Genomic DNA, 22,362 nt, shown 5'->3' on the forward strand with positions numbered 1-22,362 from the left:
GATTTCAAGCACACCAAATCCTTTGTTATTTAAAAGAAATTCAATCTCAGAAGATCACCAAACCACCATTTTCTGTGCAGAACATCAAAAATGTTTGAACTCTATTCTGTAAATATTAAAAGTGCTACATGCTGAAAGCCAGTGGCAAAGTTAAGGCATTACTGTTAAAAGGTGACACAAGATTGTCAAGAGTTGTTTTAACTTAAGTCTAACAGTGCTTTTTCTTAATGAAATTGTGTTAACAGGCACACACAAATGTGCTTTCTTGCTGGGTAATATACCCGCAGGCTATTAAGGTAGAAGAACTAATTGCACAGTTCTGATTATCACATCTCAAAAAGGATATCATGTATGTAGAAAAGGTGCAGAAATAGGCAACTGAAATGATCAGGGGACTGGAACACCTCCTGTATAAGAAAAGGCTACGGGGAAGGGGTTTTTTAGATTAGAAAAAAGTAACAGGGGACATGATCAAACTTTGAAAAATTATGCATGCTGTGGAAAAAGTGGAAAGAAGTTCTCCCTTGTAACACTAGAACCCATGATCATACAATGAATCTGATTGGTGGGAGATTCAGGACAGACAAAAGGAAGTAGTTCTTCACACAATGCAGAGTTAACTGCTGGCATTTGCTGCCACAAGATGTGGTGACAGCTATTAGCTCAGTGGGAATTAAAGGGGAGTTCCACAAATTCTTGGAGGATAAAGCTTTCAATGACTACTAGTCATGGTAGTTATATAGCACCACCAGGTTTAGAGACAGTATATCTCTGAATACCAGTTGCTAGAAACAGCAGCAGGAGAGAGCGACTGCCCTCATACATTCCTTGTGGGCTCCTGGCAAATTGGGAAAGAGTATACTGGATTATATAGACCTTTGGTCAGATCCAACAGCGTTCTAGTGGTTTTTATGAAGCCACCTGTCGGAGCCCTAAGCTCCTGACAGGGCCACTGTTATCTGTTCTAATCCCAGATTTGGCTTGGGGCTTGGATGTTTCCAGGGGGGCTTAATGTTTGCTCCACTGTTGAGGCCAAGACTGATACTGCGATGGGCGAGAGAGGAGAGTAGCTCCAACGAGCCCTCTCTTGTGAGGATTCTAACGGCCATGCCATCAACTACCTGCAGGTAGAACTGGATGGCAGGAGCAGCCCTGCTTTCTTGTCCTGGACACATATCTGCTCAAATCCTGGATTTTGTCTAGGGGCTGTTTGCTTCTGCGGAAGGCTTGCTCTTTTCCTCACTGCTGAGACCAAGACAGCCAGAACCACAGTAGACACCAGGTGTAAGGTGAGGGGGTAGAAGATCTACATGCAGATGCCTACCCTTGCTGAGGTGGTAAACTTTATTCAAACATGTTTGCAAGCTATCTGGAAGACCTAAACAGTGGAAAGGCAGGATATAAATCTATTAAATAATGAGCTCCATAGAGCTGGATTTCTTCTAGGGGCTTTTCACTCATTATTATTGTGGGATATTGTTTTTCTTAATCTGGATCAGAAGAGTGTTGTTTAAAGCATTTTTTGCCTTGAGTATTTAAGTGCCTTGAAATTTTCAAACCATATTGTCAATAATGAGATTATGCAGTATAAGTTTGTTGAATTGTGGTGCATCCTTACCACTGTATATTTAAAAAAATTTATTGCCGCAAACTCTGTCGTTTGAGGACTCTTTGTATATTTTGCTGCAGAGGAAACCTTTTTCAACACTCAATACTAGTGAGTGCTTTTTAAAATAAAATGGCTAGATAGTATTATAAATAAATTACTTATGCTTTGTGACTGGCGCGATTGCAATGCTAAACTTAACACAAGCCTTTAGCATGAATATATCATTCAGGATTTCTCATTTTCTAACTCAAACTGTTGAAGAATATAGTAGTTAGAATATGTTTGGCACATCTCCTAAAACCTTTACTTTGGAAGTGAAATAGGGCCACATGAAATATAGGACTGGCTTCAAATATTTTTGAATTATTTCATTAACAAATCTATAACATTTCCAGTGCAATTCTATGCATGTGTACTCAGACGTAGGCCCCATCAACCTCAATGGACTTACTCTGAGGTAAGATAATGGCTATATCTATATGTGCTACTGAATTCAGAACTCTAATGCACACATTTGATCACTGAACTGTTTATTTAAGTTACAACTGCAGGCCTATTCAACACATCCAACCACAAGTGCTTGTTGTACACAATATCACATCACTTCTGTTCCTCTTCAAATTTGGGTTCTGTCAGGGGAAAAAAAAGAAGTTTCAGATTATGAAAGCAACATTTTCTAAATAGTATTATAATCTGATCCTAATGCTAATTTATCAGAAATTAACTCCTAAATTGAATGGGAGTTATTTCTAAGTATCTGCATAGAATTGCAGCCACAGTTTTGTAATTATATAGTGACCTTTCCAAATTTTCAAGGGAGCAGGGTCAGCAAACATTGTTGCAGTGCAACAGTCATTCATTTCAATGCAGTTTGACCACAGATAAGCACACACTGTTGAAATGTGAGTTGTACACAAGCAATGCTTGTTGGGTTGCTTCTGAGGGAATCTAAATATCACAAAATAGTAGGCTTTGCTAGGAAGATCCAAAGAGAGTAATACTCAAATAAACTAGAAAACCCTACAGATCTGAGCTAAAAAACGTTTTTGAGGTAAAGGTCAGTAGTATACATGGTCTCTTATCTACTGCTTATAGATCACAAATGAAATTATTCAATAATGCAAAGTATTAATATGTTCAGATATTGCTCAAAACAGATTGTTATGATTATTAGGCTGAAAATAGGAAAACAAATAGATCTATTTAACTTTATCTTATATCAGGTATAACATTTGGGCCTACTCACCACACACATTGAATGTACTACCAGTTTACTACAAGATGCCCTGAAGCAAATCCCGAATACCTGAATCCACACTAAAATATGTTTAGAATTAGACTGTCTAAAACAGTTCTTAAAACTTGGAATGCTCTAATTCCTGATATATTTCCTCTCCATACTCATATTTATACATAACTAAAATGAATGAACAAACTCCTAAAACCTCACCTTCAAACTTGAAGTCTGGAAATTTGGTCAGGTCTCCACCACCATATAACCGTTGGAGCTTGGCAATTTGTTCACTCATGTCTTTGTCATATTCTGGGCCAGCATCAACAGGGCCACCAGCTTTTCTACAAAGGCAAGAATGAATGTTTCCAGTAATACTGTTCTTGGAACGGCAGGAAAACCTGAGCACATTATTTTAAGATCCTGGTTATTAAGTGTGTTTTGGGGGACGGAAGGATCTCAATCAATCACAAACAGTAGATTAATATATGTTAAGGAACTTGTTGCACAAATAGAATGATCACAGACTACAGGATCTTTACCTTACAGAGATGCCTGTAACAGTTTTCACACTACATGAACTGCAATCCTTTTATCACTTATTCCAGAGTACTCTTAAGAACCGTAACTAAGAAATCGCAAGGAATGAAGCTATAGGCGAGATCCATTACAGTGTAGATGCTAGAATGCTTGACATAGATCAGGGAGACCTGGGTTCAAATCCCCAGTCAACCATAATGTGACTGGGTGACCTTAGGCCACAAACACACTCACCTTAGCCTACTCTTAGGATAGTTATGAAGATAAATTGGAGGGGGAACAGTAAAAGTTAACCTGACTTTCTTGGACCAAGTGCAAATATAACATACAAATAGACAACAAATCTAGGCATTGATTGTATTATGTTTCATAAGATGACAAGGGTTCTAGCATGTTAGAAACATGCCATTGCTACCTGTGTATACCTGTCAGACAGTTACATGGATTCCTATAAGCTACGGGTTCATCTACTCCAGTTTATGGCCAAAGGAAAAGACACCCCCTCCCCATCCACACACCTGTGGAGATCATGAAAGATAGGACAAAGCAAAAAACCCCCACAGGCTGGAAAGGAAGCAGTAGGCCAGCTATTTTACTTTGCAGAAGAACCCTCTGACATTAGCACAGTTGTGAACACAACGGAAGCAGCCTTTCACAATGCAGGCGTGGGGGATATTTTATTCAGGTGCTTGTGAGTGGATGGATAGAACGAAGCCTTAGAAAACCAACTGAAGTAAAGAAATGACTGGATTTTTTTTTTCTAATGATCACTGGGCAAAGTGTGACCATTGCTGGGAGGCTAGGCAAACAAATGAGACTTGACAAGAATCCTATAGCAATACAATATGGATAGCACAAATTCTGTATTTTTAAAATCAGTTTATCTAGTCAGTTGTGGACTTGAACTACAGCATCCAGTGTACAGATACTGCAGCTGACTATATAAATCTTTTTACCAACAATGGCCGCAAGACTGGAAAAGGTCAGTTTACATTCCAATTCTAAAGAAGGGCAACGCCAAAGAGTGTTCAAACTACTGCACAATTGCGCTCATTTCACATGCCAGCAAGGTGATGCTCAAAATCCTACAAGCTAGGCTTCAGCAGTATGCGAACCGAGAACTACTGGAAGTACAAGCTGGGTTTCGAAGAGGCAGAGGAACTAGAGATCAAATTGCCAACGTTCGCTGGATCATGGAGAAAGCAAGAGAATTCCAGAAAAACGTCTATTTCTGCTTCATTGACTATGCTAAAGCCTTTGATTGTGTGGATCACAACAAACTGTGGCAAATTCTTAAAGTGATGGGAGTACCAGACCACCTTACCTGTCTCCTGAGAAACCTGTACGAGGGTCAAGAAGCAACAGTAAGAACCAGACATGGAACAACCGATTGGTTCAAAATTGGGAAAGGAGTACGACAAGGCTGCATATTGTCACCCTGCTTATTTAACTTATATGCAGAGTACATCATGAGAAACGCCGGGTTGGATGAATCACAGGTCGGAATTAAGATTGCCGGGAGAATTATCAACAACCTCCGATATGCAGACAATACCACCCTAATGGCAGAAAGCGAAGAGGATCTCAAGAGCCTCTTGTTGAGGGTGAAAGAGGAGAGTGCAAAAGCTGGTTTGAAACTCAACATTACAAAAACTAAGATGATGGCATCTGGCCCCATCACTTCCTGGCATATAGAAGGGGAAGAAATGGAAGCAGTGACAGATTTTACTTTCTTGGGCTCCAAGATCACTGCAGACGGTGACTGTAGCCATGAAATTAAAAGATGCTTGCTCCTTGGGAGGAAAGCTATGGCCAACCTAGACAGCATAGTAAGAAGCAGAGACATCACCTTGCCGACAAAGGTCCGTCTAATCAAAGCTATGGTTTTCCCAGTAGTAATGTATGGCTGTGAGAGCTGGACTATAAGGAAGGCTGAGCACCGAAGAATTGATGCTTTTGAACTGTGTTGCTGGAGAAGACTCTTACGAGTCCCCTGGACTGCAAGGAGGTCAAATCGGTCAATCCTAAAGGAAATCAACCCTGACTGCTCATTGGAAGGACAGATACTGAAGCTGAAATATTTTGGCCACCTAATGCGAAGAGAAAACTCTCTGGAAAAGACCCTGATGCTGGGAAAGACTGAAGGCAAAAGGAGAAGGGGACGACAGAGGATGAGATGGCTAGATAGCATCACCGATGCAATGAATATGAACTTGAGCACACTCCGGGAGAGAGCGCAGGACAGGAAGGCCTGGCATGCTATGCTCCATGGGGTCATGAAGAGTCAGACACGACTGAATGACTGAACAACAACAACCTTTCATTATTTCACAACAGAGTTAGTTGCACCTGCGCTGGCTATTCAAGACTGTATTTCCTTGATTTTGTAATTCCTTTCTTTTATATATTTAACAGATTTATACTCTGCCTTTTGATGTAAATATCCACAAAACAGCTTATAACAGATTATATAATTCAAGCTACGGTGGAGGGATTGCTAAGAGATAGGAATGGGGGGCCAAATTATGTTAGTCTCTCTCCAGCTCTGTTGTTCTTGCCACTACTGCTGCTGTCCTTAAGGGCCTCCAGGAAGTATGCTGCCAGGCAGCATGATACATACATTAATACACAGCCTGCTTTTGCCATTAAGTTTTGAATACTGAAGATGTGTTTCCCCCAAGCCCTTTTAGTCCTGAGGTTCTGTAATTAACGCTTTAGCGAAATTTACTCCATAGGTCTGTATGGTACATAACCTGATGGCTTTCCACCAACAGAAGAGATCAACATAAAACACATACAACTCTATGTACACACATTCTATAGCCAAGTCAGTATTATTGGGAGTCAAGTACTACTAGGGCACCTGCAAGAACCAACTTCCAACAGTAGAAGATAAATCATCAAATTGCCAGCAAGTTACCCAAAGACTGGTGCACAGAGGTTCTGTGTTTACTACTGAACTGTTCATTCACTTACTGGCTCTTCGTGTTATATTCTCTGATCTTGTCCAAGAAAAGTTTTTGCACAGGATCAAGTTCTTTTGCTTTATTAAACATGATGGCAGAAAAGCCAATGTTCCTATGCAAGTGGATTGAGAGCGCTGAACGGAAAATGGAAGAAAACCTGAAGAGCTGTTGGAGAATCATGATGAATTTGCAGAGGTTTCAGCTAGAAAGACAAAACATCCATCAGTTACATCTCAAAATACTGGGAGGCTTGTAGGGGCGTAGATGTCAGTTGAGATCTGCTGGAGAGATCCTGCTTCAAGTACCAGCTCACTAGGGCCCAGACTGGTCTCCCTAAGAAGCAGGGCCTTATAAGCAGGCAGTACAAAACCATGCTTGTGCAATTTGCTCTATCCATTCCAATATTCCACAGACAGCTGAAGATGCTTTTTTTCAGCATGCTTTGGATGTTAGTTTGTATGTTTGGGGTAGCTTCTGTTTACAGGGGTGGTGGTAGACATAATATGGACAACGGCTTTGTTTTTATTATTTATATTTCTTTTGTATTATAAATTTCTTTGAAACTATCTGTGAAAAGTAGTACATAAATTTGGCAAATATATAATATTGACATCTCAGAATACTGAATACTACACTAGATAATTTAGCCAAAGTAAATAGAGGAGATTAATACAACAATAGACTGCTTCACCTTTGCCCACTGTAACAGAAATGCGGAAGGCTATTGTTATTTCGAGGAATTAGTGGTGAACAACAATTGCTCCTTCTCTGCCTAGACTTCTAGTTGGGCCTGTTGCTTTAAGCTGCTGGCTATGGTTACTATTTCCCAGAGTCAGCTGTTTGAGATGGTACAACTCCAGGGGCTATTATTTACGTCTGGGGTTGATAAAAATCAATGATTTTTTTTTAAGTTAAAAAAATCAGTTTTAAAATTTAAATTCAAAATTAAAAATTTTGACATTTTCTTAAAACAATTAGTAAAAAAGAGCCTAGGCAATTATATATTCATGAATACTAATTATACAACTTCTAATTATATTCTCTGAGTATGTTAACAGCAGTTTATGGAGATGGGAGATAACCTGATCAGTCCTATTCTGTACTGCAGGTAGTGTATAGACATGCATGCATTCTCATTCTCTCTCTCTCTCGGCCTTACCTCTCTCTAAGTGCAAAGAAAGAGAAGGTCAATGAACAGAGAATTTGGGGAAATAGAGTATATCTGAACAAGAAGGCAGAGTCTGGATAGAAATGCAAGGGATAAGGTAGGGAAATAGAAAGTGAAACTAAAGGTGAACAGAACTTATTCATGCAGTCCTGGCTCCTTCTGTTGTATGCATCCTCCACTGTGAACCTACCTTCTAATGAAACCTACATCTCTGAATATGTATTAAGGATATATTGAATAATAATGTACTTATACTAAAAATGATTAAATAGAATCTTCCTCACTAGTGATTTAAACTGATTTAAATCATTCAAATTGAGTCCTTCAAAGAAGCAATTTAAATCACTTTGATTTAAATCAAATCAAATCAACCCCGTTTACTTAGATAGTAGTCTATGTCTAGATCTCAAGGACTGCCACCAGGTATCAGAGGGAGCGTCCATGATCATCTGTGGTGGCTGCTTGCCACTTGCTAGGGCTAATTCTCTTACCTCACAAGAATGTATAAACAGTCTCAAAGTTATTGGAGTATGGCTAAAACATAAGTGGGATTAATGTGAATATAGTAATATTTGTTCCCCTGGGACACTCCTAATTCAGAACCTCAACACATGCTGAGATCTGGAAGGTGCTGTGTACCAGGCCATTATTTGGAGTCTGTCTTTTGCTGATTCTAAGGGGGTTCCCAGTAGTTATAGGGAAGTAAGTTTCGTAATCTTACTCTGTAGTTTCTTGCTGCAATCGTCGCCTTGCTGCGTTAGCGTCTTCCTGATTAATAAAAATCTTTCCTTCACCCATTGGTGTGTTCATTGTTTCTGAATCCTAAAAAGAACCATTGCCTCTTCGCAACAAACCCATTAATTTAAATGGAACTTGTTTCAATGTGGTGGCTTCAGGAGCTAGAAATGTTAACATTTTTACTTATAAATTAATGCAATGGATCAAGAGAACCTCCAGCTTGAGTAATTCCATCAGGATGCAGCAGAGGGAGAGAAGGGAAGCAGAGTTATCTCATCTGCTTTGTGGAGAGACCAGTTCCAACTCTCCCTTGCCTGTCACCTAATGACAGCAATTCCATTATGCTACCTAAACTATTCCTATCCCAGCAGATAAATATTTTTATATTTTATATTTATATTTTATATTAAAAATATTTTATAACAAATATTTTATTTGTTATAAAATCTGTCACTTTAAGAACTGGTGCCGGAGTTTGCTTTCTGACTCCTTCCCCATCCCTTGTTCCTTCTGTGTAGTGTCTTTTAGATTGTAAGCTGAGGGTAGGGGCCGTCTTTATGCTTTTTTATCTTTAAACCATGGGGCTTACAGAATGAGGTTTAAATAGTTTTAAACAGATAAACGTGCATAGTTATTATTATGAACCCAAGCAGAAGATCCAAACTATATTGTAGCTTTTGATGTATTTTTAAAAAGTGTTATTGTTTGTTAGAGAGGTACTTAAGTAAATACCTCAGTCATGATTTTCCTCATGTACAGAAGCACATTTTGGTTATTTTCAAGGACAGGGCTGTTTGGGGGCAGTTACTTATGGAAAACTGGGTCAGGAAGAAAGCACCAAGCAAGAGCTACAATTGAGGCTGTACCACAGGGGCCTTAGTTCAGGATTCTTCCCAGAATCCATTGGGCACCTGTCTTGCATCCATTCAGAGGCCGGCTGACAATCCCCAGAACCCTGACCTTCCTGCTGTTCTTCCTTGCTTCCCTTCCCCTTGCATGCTCACCTGCCTTCTCTTGTTGCAGCACCATCCTCCACTTGCCTTGCCCTCTCCCTTTGACTGATGGCACAAACTGGGCCCAGAAAGGACTAGTGAACAGACAGTTGTGACACTGGCAAGGAGGAGGCGCACCTCCCCCGACTTGGGCATCTTGCCCAAGCCCCCCTTCAAGCCGTCACTGGGTCGTCCCATTCAATTCGTTCCCACTCAGAGCACCCACTTAGGCCCATCTCCTGCCCGCCCATTGAGCTTGGCCATGCCAAGAGCAAACGCTTTGTTCCCTGAAGGCCGCACAAAGCCATCCTGCACTGCGACTTCCTTTCCGATTCCTTAACATGTCAAGCTCGACACCGCGGAGACTCGTCCCCCAAAGCCACCAGATGCGCGGTTTAGCTTTGGCGTCGCAGTCGCGCCGATGAACTTCATAACGTCTTCCCTGAGATGCCACAGAGGTTATTGAAAGGCCCAGAGGAGGGAGAGGGAGGAAGGGGGAAGAGAAAGGAAACGTTTATCGAACTCGGGGCAGCGAGGTAGGAAAAGGGGGGCGGGGGTAGGCCGCCTCAGGTGAGGGAACGACGAGCGAGGCGCGGGTTCATTACGAACTGGTTGCCTCTTTACCCTCCGCCGAGCTCCCTCCTGGCCCGTCTAGACTCGGCCGGCAGCGCCGCCGGTCACCTTGCTCGAGCCTGCAGTCATAGAACGGGCCCCGCCTCCAACGAGCGCAATGGGTTTCGGGAGTTTTGCTTCGTAAACCGCCACCCCTTTAGGCTCCGTTTAAACACATGGTCACCTCCACCCGCTGCCTCACCGTACGTGACTCCGGATTCCTTCACACCGTTTCTTCCCGTCCTCAAGACAGACAGCCCGTAAAACCCTTGGAAACGACAACGTATCCTTCCTCCCCCACCGGAAACGGGGGGATTCACTTCCGGTTTAAAGTAAGCGGCTGGAATCGCCCGAAAAAGTGCTTTTGCGAGTCTCTGAGGCGCGTTCCTCGGGAGGCGGCGGTGGCTTCGCAAGGCATGCTGGGCGTTGTAGTTTTTGCCCCGACGCGGGGGGGGACTGGTTGAGCGCTTTTCCCCCGCCAGGGCCCCGCACGCAGGCCTCGCCGCCCGAGTCTGAGTGCGGTCCGGCCTTTCCCGCACCCCCCGCAGGGACCGCCAGGGAAGGGAGAAGGTCCTCGGTGGCGCTGATCCAGCCGCCACGGCCGGAAAGTGAAAAGGGAAAGCGGCGGACGCTGCTCCGCTTGCGGTGGGGGGCTGGCTTGTTTTTGTGACGGAGACTGAGGCGGCGGGTGAGTCTCGAGGCGCGAGCTCCGGGGCGCGCGGCTCGGAGGGAGGAGAGCGGCAGGGCGAGAGGGAAGCGCCTCGCGCTGTATCCGGGGGGGAGGGGGGTCTCGTGGCCTCCTCGCTTCTTGTGTTTTGTTTCCGTTTCTGCCCCGCGCGGCGCGAGTCTCATTTCCGTTCCGAGTTCAAACAACAAGGAGGCGCCGCCGCGGGCGGGCGGGCGAGGAAGGCCTGGCCTGAGCGGGGGGTGGCCTCCTTCCCGCCCGCGGGGCTTTTTCCGCGCCGCGGCAGGGCCGGCCTCTTCTCTCGAGTAATGGGGCGGGAAGGAGCCCGTCGCCCCGTCCGCCCCCGTCGCTCCTTCTTCCTTTTGGCCAGGCGAAAGCGAGGCCTCCGGAACCCAGGCGAAAGCCAAGCAACGTTGGCAGCCGCCTTCCTCTTCAGGGAGGAGGGGAACTGCTGCCCCGATAGCGCTGTGCACACCGGGGGCTGCCCAGCAACGTAGAGGTGGCCCGTGTGGCTTTATGCCGCCCCTTCTCTCCCACCTCCCCACATACATTCTCGGTATCTCCAACACTGTCAAGCCGCAGGGCGCTTTCAGTAGTCAACGTTTCAGCCTTTTTGTTAGACTCTACGTATCGGAATGCCTCAGTCCTCAGTCAGGTAGTGCAGTCGTAATAGTCCTATCAGGAATTCGGAGGGATTATTTGTCCTTATGCGTGTGGGACTATGCCATCAGTGTATGTTCAGTAGCAAAAGTTACTTTGTAAGTGGCATAACGTGCAAGTAAAAGTTGTAGTATAGATTAGGTCTCTTCATAGTTGCTTTTCGTTATGTAAAGGAAGCATAATGTACTGGCTCCTGCCCTGGCTGAGATAGAAATGGGAGTTTTGTATTTTCAGATTCACGACTGTGTATTTTCCAGTGGCTTATATACCAGTAAGATGTAAGGACAGGCACCACGCAGCATTTTTCTTTCTATGGATATGTTCTGTACAGTGCCTTGCATAAATATTCATCCTCTTTTGACTTTCCCACATTTTGTGTTACAACCTGGAATTAAAATGGATTTAATTAGGTTTTCTTGGCAGTGACCTGCACAAAATAGACCATAATGTCAAAGTGGGGGGAAATCTATATATTTTGCAAAAACATTTATAAATAAAATATGAAAAACCTGGATTAACTAAGTATTCACCCCCTTTTCTGTGACACCCCTAAATAAGCTCTGGTGCAACCAGCTGCCTTCAGAAGTCACAAAATTAATTTAATGGAGTCCACCTGGGTGCAATTCAAATGTCACATGATTCAGATTAAATACATCTGTTTCAGGAAGGCCCCAGAATTTGTTGCAGAGCATATCTAAACAAACATTGTCATGAAGACCAAGGAGCTATCAAATCGAGGAGAAAGTTCTGGAGAAGCACCAAGCAGGGTTGGGTTCTAAAAAAAAATGTCCCAGACTATAAACAAGCCCCAGAGCACTGTTCATTATTACGAAATGGAAAAGAATATGGTACAACCACGACACTGCCTAGAGAAGGCTGTCTGCCAAAACTCAGTGACTGGGTAAGAAGGGCAGAGAAGCACCCAAGAGGCCCATGGTAACTCTGAAGAAGCTGGAGAGATCCACAGCCATCCATGGACAACTATCACTTGGATGCTCCACAAAGCTGGACTGTATAGAAGAGTGGCAAGAAGAAAGCCGTTGCTGGGTGGGTGGAAACTTATATCAAATCCTGTTTGGATTTTGCCAAAAGCCATGCAGGAGACACAGCAAACATGTGGAAAAAGTTATGATGCAATCAAAACTGAACTTTTTGGCCTTACTGCAAAACACAATGTGTGGTGCAAAGCCAACAGTGTTCATCGCCCCGAGAACACCATCCCCGCTGTGAAGCATGGTGGTGGGAGCTTCATGTTATGGGGATACTCTTCATTGGCAGGGACTAGGAAACTGGTCAGGATTGAGGGCAAGATGGATGGAGCCAAATGCAGTGCAATTCTAGAAGAAAATCTGTTTCAGTCTGCAAGGGACCTGGGACTGCAGGAGAGGTTCACCTTCCAGTAGCACAGTGACCCTAAGCACACATCCAAAGTTATACTGGAGTGGTTTAAAAACAAGAACCTGAATGTCTGATCATAGCCTGGTCAAAGCCCAGACCTCAATCCAATTGAGAATCTGTGGCAAGACTTCAAAATTGCTGTTCACCAACAGTCCCCATCCAATCTGACAGAGCTTGAGCAATTTTGCCAAGAAGAATGGGCAAACATTGTAGGATCCAGATGCACAAAGCTGATAGAGACTTACTCCTAAAGACTCACAGCTGTAATTGCTGCCAAAGGTGCTTCCACCAAGTATTGACCTGGGGTTGAATACTTATGCAACCAACAAATGCCAGTTTGTTTTTTGTTTAACTTTTGTGCCATAACAAAAATATTTTGCACCTTCAAAGTGTTAAGTATGTTGTGTAAATCAAATGGTAAACATACCAATTAAATCCATTTTTATTCCAGGTTGTAACACAACCAGATGTGGAAAAGTCAAAGGGGGGTGAATACTTATGCAAGGCACTGTACTAGTAGTTTCATTCTAAGCAGTGATGTGGGGTGGAAAATTGTTCATTTTGTAAGTTCATTAGTAACAATTAATAGATGCCAATTGAAAATATAATATTCGGCAAACTTGGCAGTTTCAGAGTTGTGATTAATGTTTTTCAGGTGATTATCACTATCAACTATGTAAGAGAATACTATATATTTCAGGGTGAAATGGAACTAATAAGTAGTGACAGTGAAATGGAAGGTGCTCTATCAGCTTCAGTGGAAGAGAGTTGAACTCTGTTAAAATAGATATGTGGTTGTCAACATATGCAGTTTTGGGGGGTTGCTAAAATTCATTAGTGTGTCAACAGTTTTCAGTACCTTTATTTTTTTAAAAAAATTAAACAGTGCTAAGTGAAATACATACATTATCCTCAAATTTTTACAAGTATTCCAGTAAAAATTTAAACCTCATAACATTTAAATCACATTGTGTGCTTTAATTTTTCCCCTCTAATACGTCAGGTCAAATACTTGTGGTGTATTGGGACAAAAAAAGTCTAACAGGTGGTACTTTTTAAGCATTGTTTACTAAGTACAAGTAAAATGAGCATGACAAATTAGATCACTGTAGGGCATTGGAACATTTTCTGAGGCAACCTGAAAATTTTCCAGTAATTTGCACAGAAAAAAATCCAACATTTTCTGACAAATCCACATCGCTATTTCTAAATATACACACTTGGAAATATGTTCCTGTTTTATTGGTGGAAACTATGTACCAGTAAGATTGGCATATCAAGCTTCTGTTTTAAAGAGTAAGATGCCAATGTGATAGCAATATGTTATTGTCTAATGTGGAACCAGGAATACATGATTGCCAGAGAACTAGTCTGAGAACAACTAAATCCCTGAAAATTGGGTGGAGGTACCTTCCATGAGTGGAGTTCCTGTCCATGGAAGGCAGACCCTTGATCCAACCCAGTGGAATGTACTTCCAAGTAAGCATGGTTAGGATTGTGTCCTAAACATGGAAGTCCCATTAGGCCAATGGATCTTATTTCCAAGTAAAGAGCATATGAACCTGTAAAGACTATTTCATATGGAAGTGTAATTTCTGTTTGCATATAATGCATTACATTTTATTTTGCAGGCTACCTCTTGAAATATTTCAGCCATGACTAAAAGAGAAGCAGAGGAACTAATAGAAATAGAAATTGATGGAACTGAGAAACAAGAGTGCACTGAAGAAAGGTATATAGAATGAGGTCATGTATGAATGTATTTCATGGTTGCCTTTCCGATTAAGCAAAGAAAGTTAAAAAGAGTTTACTGTAAATCCCCTTCAGTGTATTACATGAATGCTTCCGTAAGAGGCTCCAGAAAGTAGCTGGCTTCATATTGGTAACCCAATGTGTGACTTGCTCCTTGTGATTAAAAAAGAAAGTAAGTTTTACCTGGTGAGGAAAATTCTAGATAAATTGATTGCTAGGTCCCAGTAAGATTTTTCTTTTTTCCCCTCTGTCCTAGTTCCCTCATTGCTGATAATCTCTCTTCCACCAACAGGAGCAATAGCAAACAAGGGAGAACTTCCAGTGAAACATACCTGTTCATTGAACATTCTCCAGGTGTAGACTATGGAGTCTACACCTGGGTTGCTCCACTGGGATAAGTCCTGGGAGTTCTTCTGAGCTAAAACAATTTCAATTCAGAACAGGCTTCTTTTTCCCACCCTTTATTCTTTATAGTAGTACACTAACTAGATGACTTAGCAAAAACCCAAAATAAAATCACACAGCCTAGACTTTTCTTAAAAAGATAAAAAGTTTACTGAGTATATGTTTCTACAAAAAACAGTAAACAAAATATTCCCTTTACTCCTTCCCATGTATCTCCCTTATATATTCTATACAGTGATCTACAGTTTTAAAAACTATTCAAATAAGGTTGTGACCCATTGCTGGGACACCTCCAGAAATATTTAATGCTAAAATAGTCAAATGATAGCTTTTGTTAAAATACAGTGGAAGACTCCTTTTAACTCCTTTGTTTCAGCATTGTTGAGCAAACATACACCACGGCAGAATTTGTGAGTCAGGCTATTGATATCAATGAACCAGTTGGAAACCTTAAGAAACTGCTGGAACCAAGGCTTCAGTGTTCTTTGGAAGCACATGAAATCTGTCTGCAGGACATACAGGTAAAGCAAAACCATTATAGTTAGAAGCTTTTATATGAGGGACAGTGTAAACTGAGTAGAGTTCCTTTGACCTTCTGCCTACATTTTTATTAGAGGTTTTATTCTTTGATAGATTTATTTCTATCGTATGGTTGGAATAGATTGCATTGAATGTCGCTGTCTCTATCAGGGGATGCTCATCAGTTGAGAGTAAATCTAATGCGTTCATATACATCTTATTTAACTCAACAGGAATTTCAACCATGCTGTTTACCTTTTTTCTTTATCGTTTAAAATATGTTTTAAGCAACTGGAGCTTTTTGTGTGGGTTGGAGTTTTTGAATAACTTTGGACAAAGCAAAGAAAGTTATTCAAAATCAGAGCTATATTCCTAACTAGGAAAACTGTAAGTTCAGATAAATAAGCAAATATGAGAAAACTAAAATATTATAACAAATAAGCTGACTTACCTCAGGTGGGAAATGTAAAGGGCAGGGAAGGCTACAAGGAGTTGGTAGCTCATTCTAAAGTATTGCTTGGAGGAGAAGCTCCTATCTTTGCTGTTGGAAACACACCATATCTCAAGAATCCAAACTCTATCCTTTTCCTGTGGATTTTAAAAGAATCCTGATAATATTTCAGGGAACATACCCAATCACACATATTTGTTTATTAAGCTAATTAATATTTAAATGAGGGGAGCAGCAAAGAAACAGCTGATTGAAAACATACCTTCAGGAATATTTACAGAGCCCTTTAGAAGATTAAAGATACTGCATGGCATAGGTGGAATTGTTTTCAACAGATCTCCCAGAACAAAGGCTAGTATAGTCTGGAAATCATAACTTTTGATCTGATACAAGTTTGACATACCAAACTATTACATTAACTATGGTTGGTTGGATTATTGCTATGTGATACAGCCATAGGGTATCTCTGTACCAGTCACAAAATGTAAAGGTGTTTAAAAATATTTTAATGGTTAGTCAGAATGAAGGTAACTTACCTAACTCCAATATAAGAATTATGTGTTTTTTTGGTAGTTATGGTTGGGAAATATTTTTCATTGATTTAAAAGCACTGCCTTGCTTGAAAAATGAGAGCCCTCTTTAATTTTTAAAAAAGATTTTCCAGGATTGTTGATTAACAATTGCCCATGTTACCATTTTTCTGAATTTCCTTTTATTGTCAAGCTGGATCCAGATCGTAGTCTCTTTGATCAAGGTGTCAAGACAGATGGAACTGTGCAGCTTAGTGTCCAAGTAATATCGAGACAAGGTATCAAACGAATTATTTAGATATATCATGTTTTTTTTTCCTCTGGAGACAGATATTAAATATCTGTGCATTTTTTAACAGCAGTATTGGTATGTAGCCTTCGTTACAGATGTATAAAGTAATAGCTTTTCTGTTATAAATCGCTTTCTCAATGGATGTGTATTCACCTTACAACCAAGTAATTGTGTAATTATTGTGCAGAGGAAACCTTAATAGTAATAAATGTTAGTGAGAGAGGTCAAAATGATAAGCCTAGAAATTTGATTTCCATTTAACATTTTGAAGGGGTTGATAGCCAATTATAGAAGTTTGAGACTTAAACCTGTCAAGGACATAGCCCTCCCTCTAAGCAAACAACATAACAGATTCAGACTTCAAACTAATACTGCTGTATTATGCTAATGGCAAGCTTTTCCACAATACAGTGTAGCTCAAAGACTGCTCTAGGGCCGAAATGGCTAATCCTGAGCTCTCTAATAGGAAAAAATATAGCAAGGTAGAGGAGTTGCTGCCAAATGACCTATGGCAAGACCCAAAAGGCTGCTTAAGCTCCTCCCCCAGGGTGGCTTCCTTCTGCACTGGCTCCGGTGGGTAGTTAACCTGGCAGAGCATCTCAAACTTCTCCCAAGCTCTGTCCTCTTTGTCTGATGGTGTGCTCTTGCATCAACCAAGTTGTACGCCTCCTCCTCCCTTGAGGGAACTTGGTTTCCCATGGAAGGAGGAGGCAGTGTCTGAGCCTGGCCCAACTGTTTGTCAAGGCTTTGGGAAGATTCTCCCCTGACCTCTGGAGACTCTTGGTGAATTCCTCCCCCCGCCCCTGGGTCTAACTGTTCTCCTAGCTCCATTTCTGAATCAGAATTGGAATCTTCAGACTCAGCAGGCACCCAATTCTGACATCACCTGTATCTGATTTCTTTATGTGTATCTAGAAATGAAGCCATAAGGTCAAAGCACATGTTGGGTGTTTGAGTGTAGAAAACAAGATAGAATAGGAGTTGGTGAACCAGGAAAGTTATTTCATGAAATATTTATTAACATATTTTGAATTTTAAAGTGTCAATGAAACAGTTTTGGAATCAAAACATACTTGCAGTTACGAATGATTTATGATGCTTTAACCCTGCTACACCATTTTTTGTGATATCAGTGTGCTATTAGGGTCCAACAATCCCCTTTAAGGCACAATCCTATACATGTTTAGACAGAAGAAAGTCCTACAACTCCCAGAACCTCCCAGCCAGCCATACTGGCTTGGGAATTCTGGGAGTGGTAGGACTTTATTCTGTCTAAGTATGCATAGGATTGCACCCTTAAAATGCTAGCTTGTAAATAAAGATATGAAAGATTTCAAAATGACTCCAGTTTTACAAAAACAAGAAGGTTTTACTGGTGTTGTATTAAAAATGTAATCTAACACTAAAACAATAAGGTCTATTGGAACCCACAATGTTAACACTGTCCTCATCACTGAATTCCAAGAATTCAGTTTGAGTTTTTCTCCATCAGACGTCTTCCAGATTCCTGTAATGAAATCTAATTTGTTGTCATATTTCAGCTCCAAAAAAACACTTACACAGAAAACAGCATGTGCTGAGTAACTGTGACTCTCTAGCAGTTCTAGCAGAACTGAATATCTAGTTTTGTTGTCGTTAGGGACAAACAAACCAATGACATGTGATTGGCAAATAAATACAATCCACCAATCCTCATTGGGCTATCAAGAAGCCTTGGGGGAGAAAACAGAAGAGAAGGCAAAACAGAAACCTAAAATGCCTAAGTGAAATACTAGGCTCATAGTAAATAATGGCAGGAGTCCAAGTGTACCACAATAGCCTAATAGATTTTTTCCCTATTGTAACAAACATTGCAATTAAGAAATCAGTACTGCAAGTTTGCACTATGAGAGTGTTAAGTCCTATGTCAAGATAAAGCCAGCTTGGAGCAGAACTAACTCCCTAGGGTAAAATGTACTCTTCAGGTCTAATGGATCCCTGCAGTAGGGAGTATTGAATTGTGTCATTTGGCTAGCCCAAATGCCATTGCGCTAGTGGATACTAGGTTCCAAACTATGTGCGAGAGGAGAATCCAACTAAAGTTATGTTTGCACAACCATGGTTGTCAAACAGTTGCTTAACCAGTTGTGCGTTGTGCTTGTGCGACTGGTTGTGCAAGAGGTTGCACATCCAGTTGTAGAATGGGCTGCACAACTCCTTGGACAACAGAAAGATTCAGTAGAGCTCCATTAGTGCTATTTGAGTTTGCAGACTGACACCATTGGATACTGCCCAGTGTTTTGTAAAGGTTTTGTTCTGTTTTGTTTTGTATGTCCAGAAAAAAATTCCCAAACCAGAAAAACTCTACTCCATTTCTCTTGAAGTGGTATAACCACCAAAACAGAATTTATGATATAAGGAAAATGCGAAGTTACTTTCTCTGCTCTATTTTGAAAAGTTGCTGAGGATAGACTGGACCTCAGTTAGTTGAGACATTTGGTAATTTAACCTTTCCATTCATTTCAATAGAGGTAAACTGGACTGCTAATAGCTTAGTACATTAAATGGTTTTTTTAAAGGGGGGGCAGTTGACCATAATTGTTGAGGTGTTTTTGGAGTATGAAGTGGTTCAGAGTCGCTAAAAAGGTTTTTTACATTTTTTTCAAACAGCTGCTGGAGTCCACAGCAACCCTATTAGCTTGGAGTTAAGATAACTTTGAAGAGGGCTATGAAATGAAATGGTTTGCTTATTGGCTAATATAAGAATACTGTTGGTAAAGAAGCAAATCTTAATGATTGTGGAGGATAAAATAGAGGCTAATGACTTTTCCCAGGACTGTATAATTAACTTTTTATCAGAATGGTGTGAGAACACATATTCTTGGATCCAGATTTAAGTGTGAGCAGCTGTGTTGGGAGAAGTAGACTTCTCTGCCCCCTCCTTCCCAGAGCAGCTCCCTGAAAAATGCTACACAGAGTCAGGAAATCTTGCTCAGTGGGGTGAGCTGAGGTGTGGGCAGGAGCGGGATCCCTATAAATCAGGCAGAGGGACCTTCCATGAGCAGAGCCTTTCTCTCACAGGAGGCAGATCCTGGATCTTGTACAGGCCTTGTACAGTATATTATATTGAATTGGGATAGAATAGTTGGATAGTGTTTCATTTTCTGTAAATGTCCATTTTTGGTAAGTTCTTTGCTCATTCATGTTCCCTTTCTGTGTACAGGAATAGAACCAAAGTTGAACATCCTTGAAATTGTAAAGCCGGTGGAAACTGTTGAGGTAGTGATTGACCCAGATGCCCACCATACTGAAACTGAGGCACACCTTGTTGAGGAAGCTCAAGTGATAACGCTGGATGGAACAAAGCATATTACCACCATATCTGATGAAACTTCTGAACAAGTAACTCGGTGGGCTGCAGCACTAGAAGGTTACCGTAAAGAACAAGAACGCTTAGGAATACCCTATGGTAAGTATTTGTATACAGTGGCACACATACATATTCCTGCTCCCCCCCCCCCATTTGCAAGCAGTTCTGCTTAGAAGTCTAGATTTTGTAGTTCATAATTGAAAAAAAGTGAATATGGGTAGGCAGAGTGTTCATTCAGTTTCAGCTGTGGATGTTTCATTTTATGAGTTCAGTATCAATACCACGGGAATATGTTATAAGAGAGATGTAAAGACACTCAAAACCACCTGTGCTGAGATTAATGTTTGCATTTTCTCTTGGGAGGCTTCTGTTGCATTTGCATGTAGCACCGTATGTATGGGGTAAACTAGATGACTACAGTATGATTGTTTTCAAACTGTCAAATTGCAGTAGATAAGCAGTCTCTCACATAAACGTTTAATGAATTTTTAAGGGAAATTGGGATGGAATTAAACTACTGGTTTTTGCTGGTTTGTCAGAGAAATGACAATTTGGCTTTGATGTTATGAGAGGTTCGAAATCTATGTTATGAGGTGTTCAGAAATCTCTTTATATTGAAGGTCTGATACCAAGTGTTTCTAGATTTATTAATCACTTTGTTTAATTAAAGAAGAAAAGTTTAGCATGATACTAATATGAGTGGAAAAGAAGAATCATAAATAAATTAATACTCTTTATTACAGGACATTCAATAATTGCTTTTGCTTTAATATAAAACAATTGTAACAAACATCTAAGGAATCTAGGCTACTTGTTCATTCTGCTTTGTGTCCCATTTACACAGTAAAACCAAATTGGCTGATGTCCCTGAACATACCACTTTTAACATGAAGTAACTTGACATGAGGGGCTCAGAGAGAGACAGTACATGCTTTGCATAAAGGAGGTCCAGGTTCAGTTCTGGCATCTGTTGAAAAAGGGTATTGGGTAGAATTACTTGAAAATGCTCCTCCTTGAGACATTGGAATGTTACTACCAATCAGAGTAGATGGACCATGGGCTAGATGGACCGTTGTTCTGATTCAGTGGCCTGATGTGGATATAACACTAAATAATGGCTTAGTGTTATGAGGATAACACCACTCTGCTGTTCCCTTCTTCATGCCCAAGGGGAAGGAGTTTAAAGCTTCTGGTCAAAGTTTTGAACAAACTACAGTTTCCCCAGTACATCTGAATTTGGGACAGCATGGTTTGTCTGTCCACAGTTAGTTCAAACAAGGATCAAATGGCTTCAGATCCTGGCGTGTTGACTAACTGGTTAGAACAAACCACATTTTCCTATATCCAGATGTAAAAGGCAAATGTGGTTTGGACAAAACTATGTCCAGAAGCTTTAAACCTCCATCTCTTGCATGGTACAGTGATGAAAAGGAAAGGATGCACTTCTGAAGCTTGGCCTTACTAATACTCATCAAAACAAACCATGGTTTATTGTGATGTTTTACAATGCAGCTTCATAAGTTAACATGGTTTAATTTAAACAATGGTGGAGTCATTGGTCTTGGAGAAAAGGCTACATAATAGTCATGAGTTAAATCCAACATTGCAACTACTATGGGTTAAATCCAGTGACAGAGTTTTCCCTTCCCCACATGTCTCTGTGAAATCTGCTCCAGAGGGTTTCCCAACTTTATGAAGCAGATTTTAGACGTGCACAGGGAGATGGGGAATCCCTTCCACTGGCAGATGCTAGTTTGTTGGTGGACAGATACCATTGGATTTCACCCAATATCAGTGAAAATAATTATCATGATAAAGCTGTTTTCTAATAACTTGTTATTTAAGCATTAGTTAAATATAGATCTGAAAGTAATTGGGGATTATGATTTTAATAGAAGATATATCGGAATTGATTTTGTTCTGTTGTAATTGCTTCAGCTACATGAAATTGCTAATCTGACAGGTTTTTATGATGCGTCTTGTTACTTAGAGGAATGTTTTGTTAAATGTGTATTGAAGATAGTATAACATAGCCAGTTGCAATATTGAAAAAATACTTAGGATGTTTTGCTTCTTTCCTAGACCCAGTGCAGTGGTCAACTGACCAGGTACTGCACTGGGTAGTATGGGTGATGAAGGAGTTCAGCATGACAGACATAGACCTCAATACTCTTAGCATTCCTGGGAGAGAACTGTGCAGCCTCAGCCAAGAGGACTTCTTCCAGAGGGTCCCTCGGGGAGAAATCCTTTGGAGCCACCTGGAACTTCTTCGTAAATGTATGTGAGTTTTCTCAACAAATATATTAATTTTTAAAATGAAGTCTATGTCATGACAGTCCTAGTTATCAAGCAATGTATGCATTCAGTTGGTGTTACTTGAAATGTTACTGACACTTCTGGGTCCTAGATTCACATCACTATAACACATTTTAAAGGTTCTATATGTATCAGTTTCTAGCCTTTCA

At 40.9% G+C, this 22,362-nt stretch overlaps 3 protein-coding genes across 11 annotated transcripts in view; 2 read left to right on the forward strand and 1 right to left on the reverse strand.

The window, feature by feature from the left end:
• JAM2 (junctional adhesion molecule 2) overlaps positions 1-1,779 on the forward strand; it is a 45,778-nt gene extending 43,999 nt beyond the window's left edge. Inside the window, exon 9 of one of the 3 annotated variants that reach the window (XM_084843548.1) lies at positions 1-1,779. In XM_084843548.1, coding sequence (XP_084699674.1) covers positions 1-33 — 33 coding nt within the window. In that variant the 3' untranslated portion in view covers positions 34-1,779. The other 2 variants (XM_084843546.1, XM_084843547.1) reach the window with 2 other exon arrangements.
• Positions 1,599-10,155, reverse strand: ATP5PF (ATP synthase peripheral stalk subunit F6). Of its 6 annotated transcripts, none has more exons than XM_084843550.1 (4): positions 10,059-10,155; positions 6,357-6,548; positions 3,060-3,184; positions 1,599-2,238 (listed from the first exon to the last, which is right to left on the reverse strand). In XM_084843550.1, the coding sequence occupies exons 2-4, from the start codon at positions 6,524-6,526 to the stop codon at positions 2,210-2,212; spliced, it is 324 nt and encodes a 107-aa protein (XP_084699676.1). In that variant the 5' UTR covers positions 6,527-6,548; positions 10,059-10,155; the 3' UTR covers positions 1,599-2,209. The 6 variants fall into 6 exon arrangements, with proteins under 6 accessions (XP_084699676.1, XP_084699675.1, XP_084699680.1 ...); XM_084843549.1 differs by having other exon boundaries at positions 1,894-2,238; positions 9,869-10,155; XM_084843554.1 differs by having other exon boundaries at positions 2,123-2,238; positions 10,064-10,155.
• Positions 9,731-22,362, forward strand: part of GABPA (GA binding protein transcription factor subunit alpha) — a 20,943-nt gene continuing 8,311 nt past the window's right edge. Inside the window, exons 1-6 of one of the 2 annotated variants that reach the window (XM_084843545.1) lie at positions 9,731-10,188; positions 14,231-14,331; positions 15,133-15,277; positions 16,450-16,534; positions 19,751-19,996; positions 21,980-22,174. In XM_084843545.1, coding sequence (XP_084699671.1) covers positions 14,255-14,331; positions 15,133-15,277; positions 16,450-16,534; positions 19,751-19,996; positions 21,980-22,174 — 748 coding nt within the window. In that variant the 5' untranslated portion in view covers positions 9,731-10,188; positions 14,231-14,254. Of the gene's footprint in view, positions 10,189-10,293; positions 10,545-14,230; positions 14,332-15,132; positions 15,278-16,449; positions 16,535-19,750; positions 19,997-21,979; positions 22,175-22,362 lie in introns of those variants that run through there. The other variant, XM_084843544.1, reaches the window with a different exon arrangement.

The sequence above is a fragment of the Heloderma suspectum genome, chromosome 3 (assembly GCF_057233095.1).
Source record: "Heloderma suspectum isolate Gila_16-S chromosome 3, 16-S_ref, whole genome shotgun sequence".
NCBI classification, from domain to species: domain Eukaryota; kingdom Metazoa; phylum Chordata; class Lepidosauria; order Squamata; family Helodermatidae; genus Heloderma; species Heloderma suspectum.

Excerpts from the sequence above, each read along its gene's own strand:
- ATP5PF (XM_084843550.1), bottom strand. The coding sequence starts at position 6,526 with ATGATTCTCCAACAGCTCTTCAGGTTTTCTTCCATTTTCCGTTCAGCG. Across the intron at positions 3,185-6,356 it reads GAATATAACACGAAGAGCCA|AAAAGCTGGTGGCCCTGTTG; the intron begins GTAAGTGAATGA and ends TTGCCTTTGTAG. Across the intron at positions 2,239-3,059 it reads TCCAGACTTCAAGTTTGAAG|AACCCAAATTTGAAGAGGAA; the intron begins GTGAGGTTTTAG and ends TTCCCCTGACAG.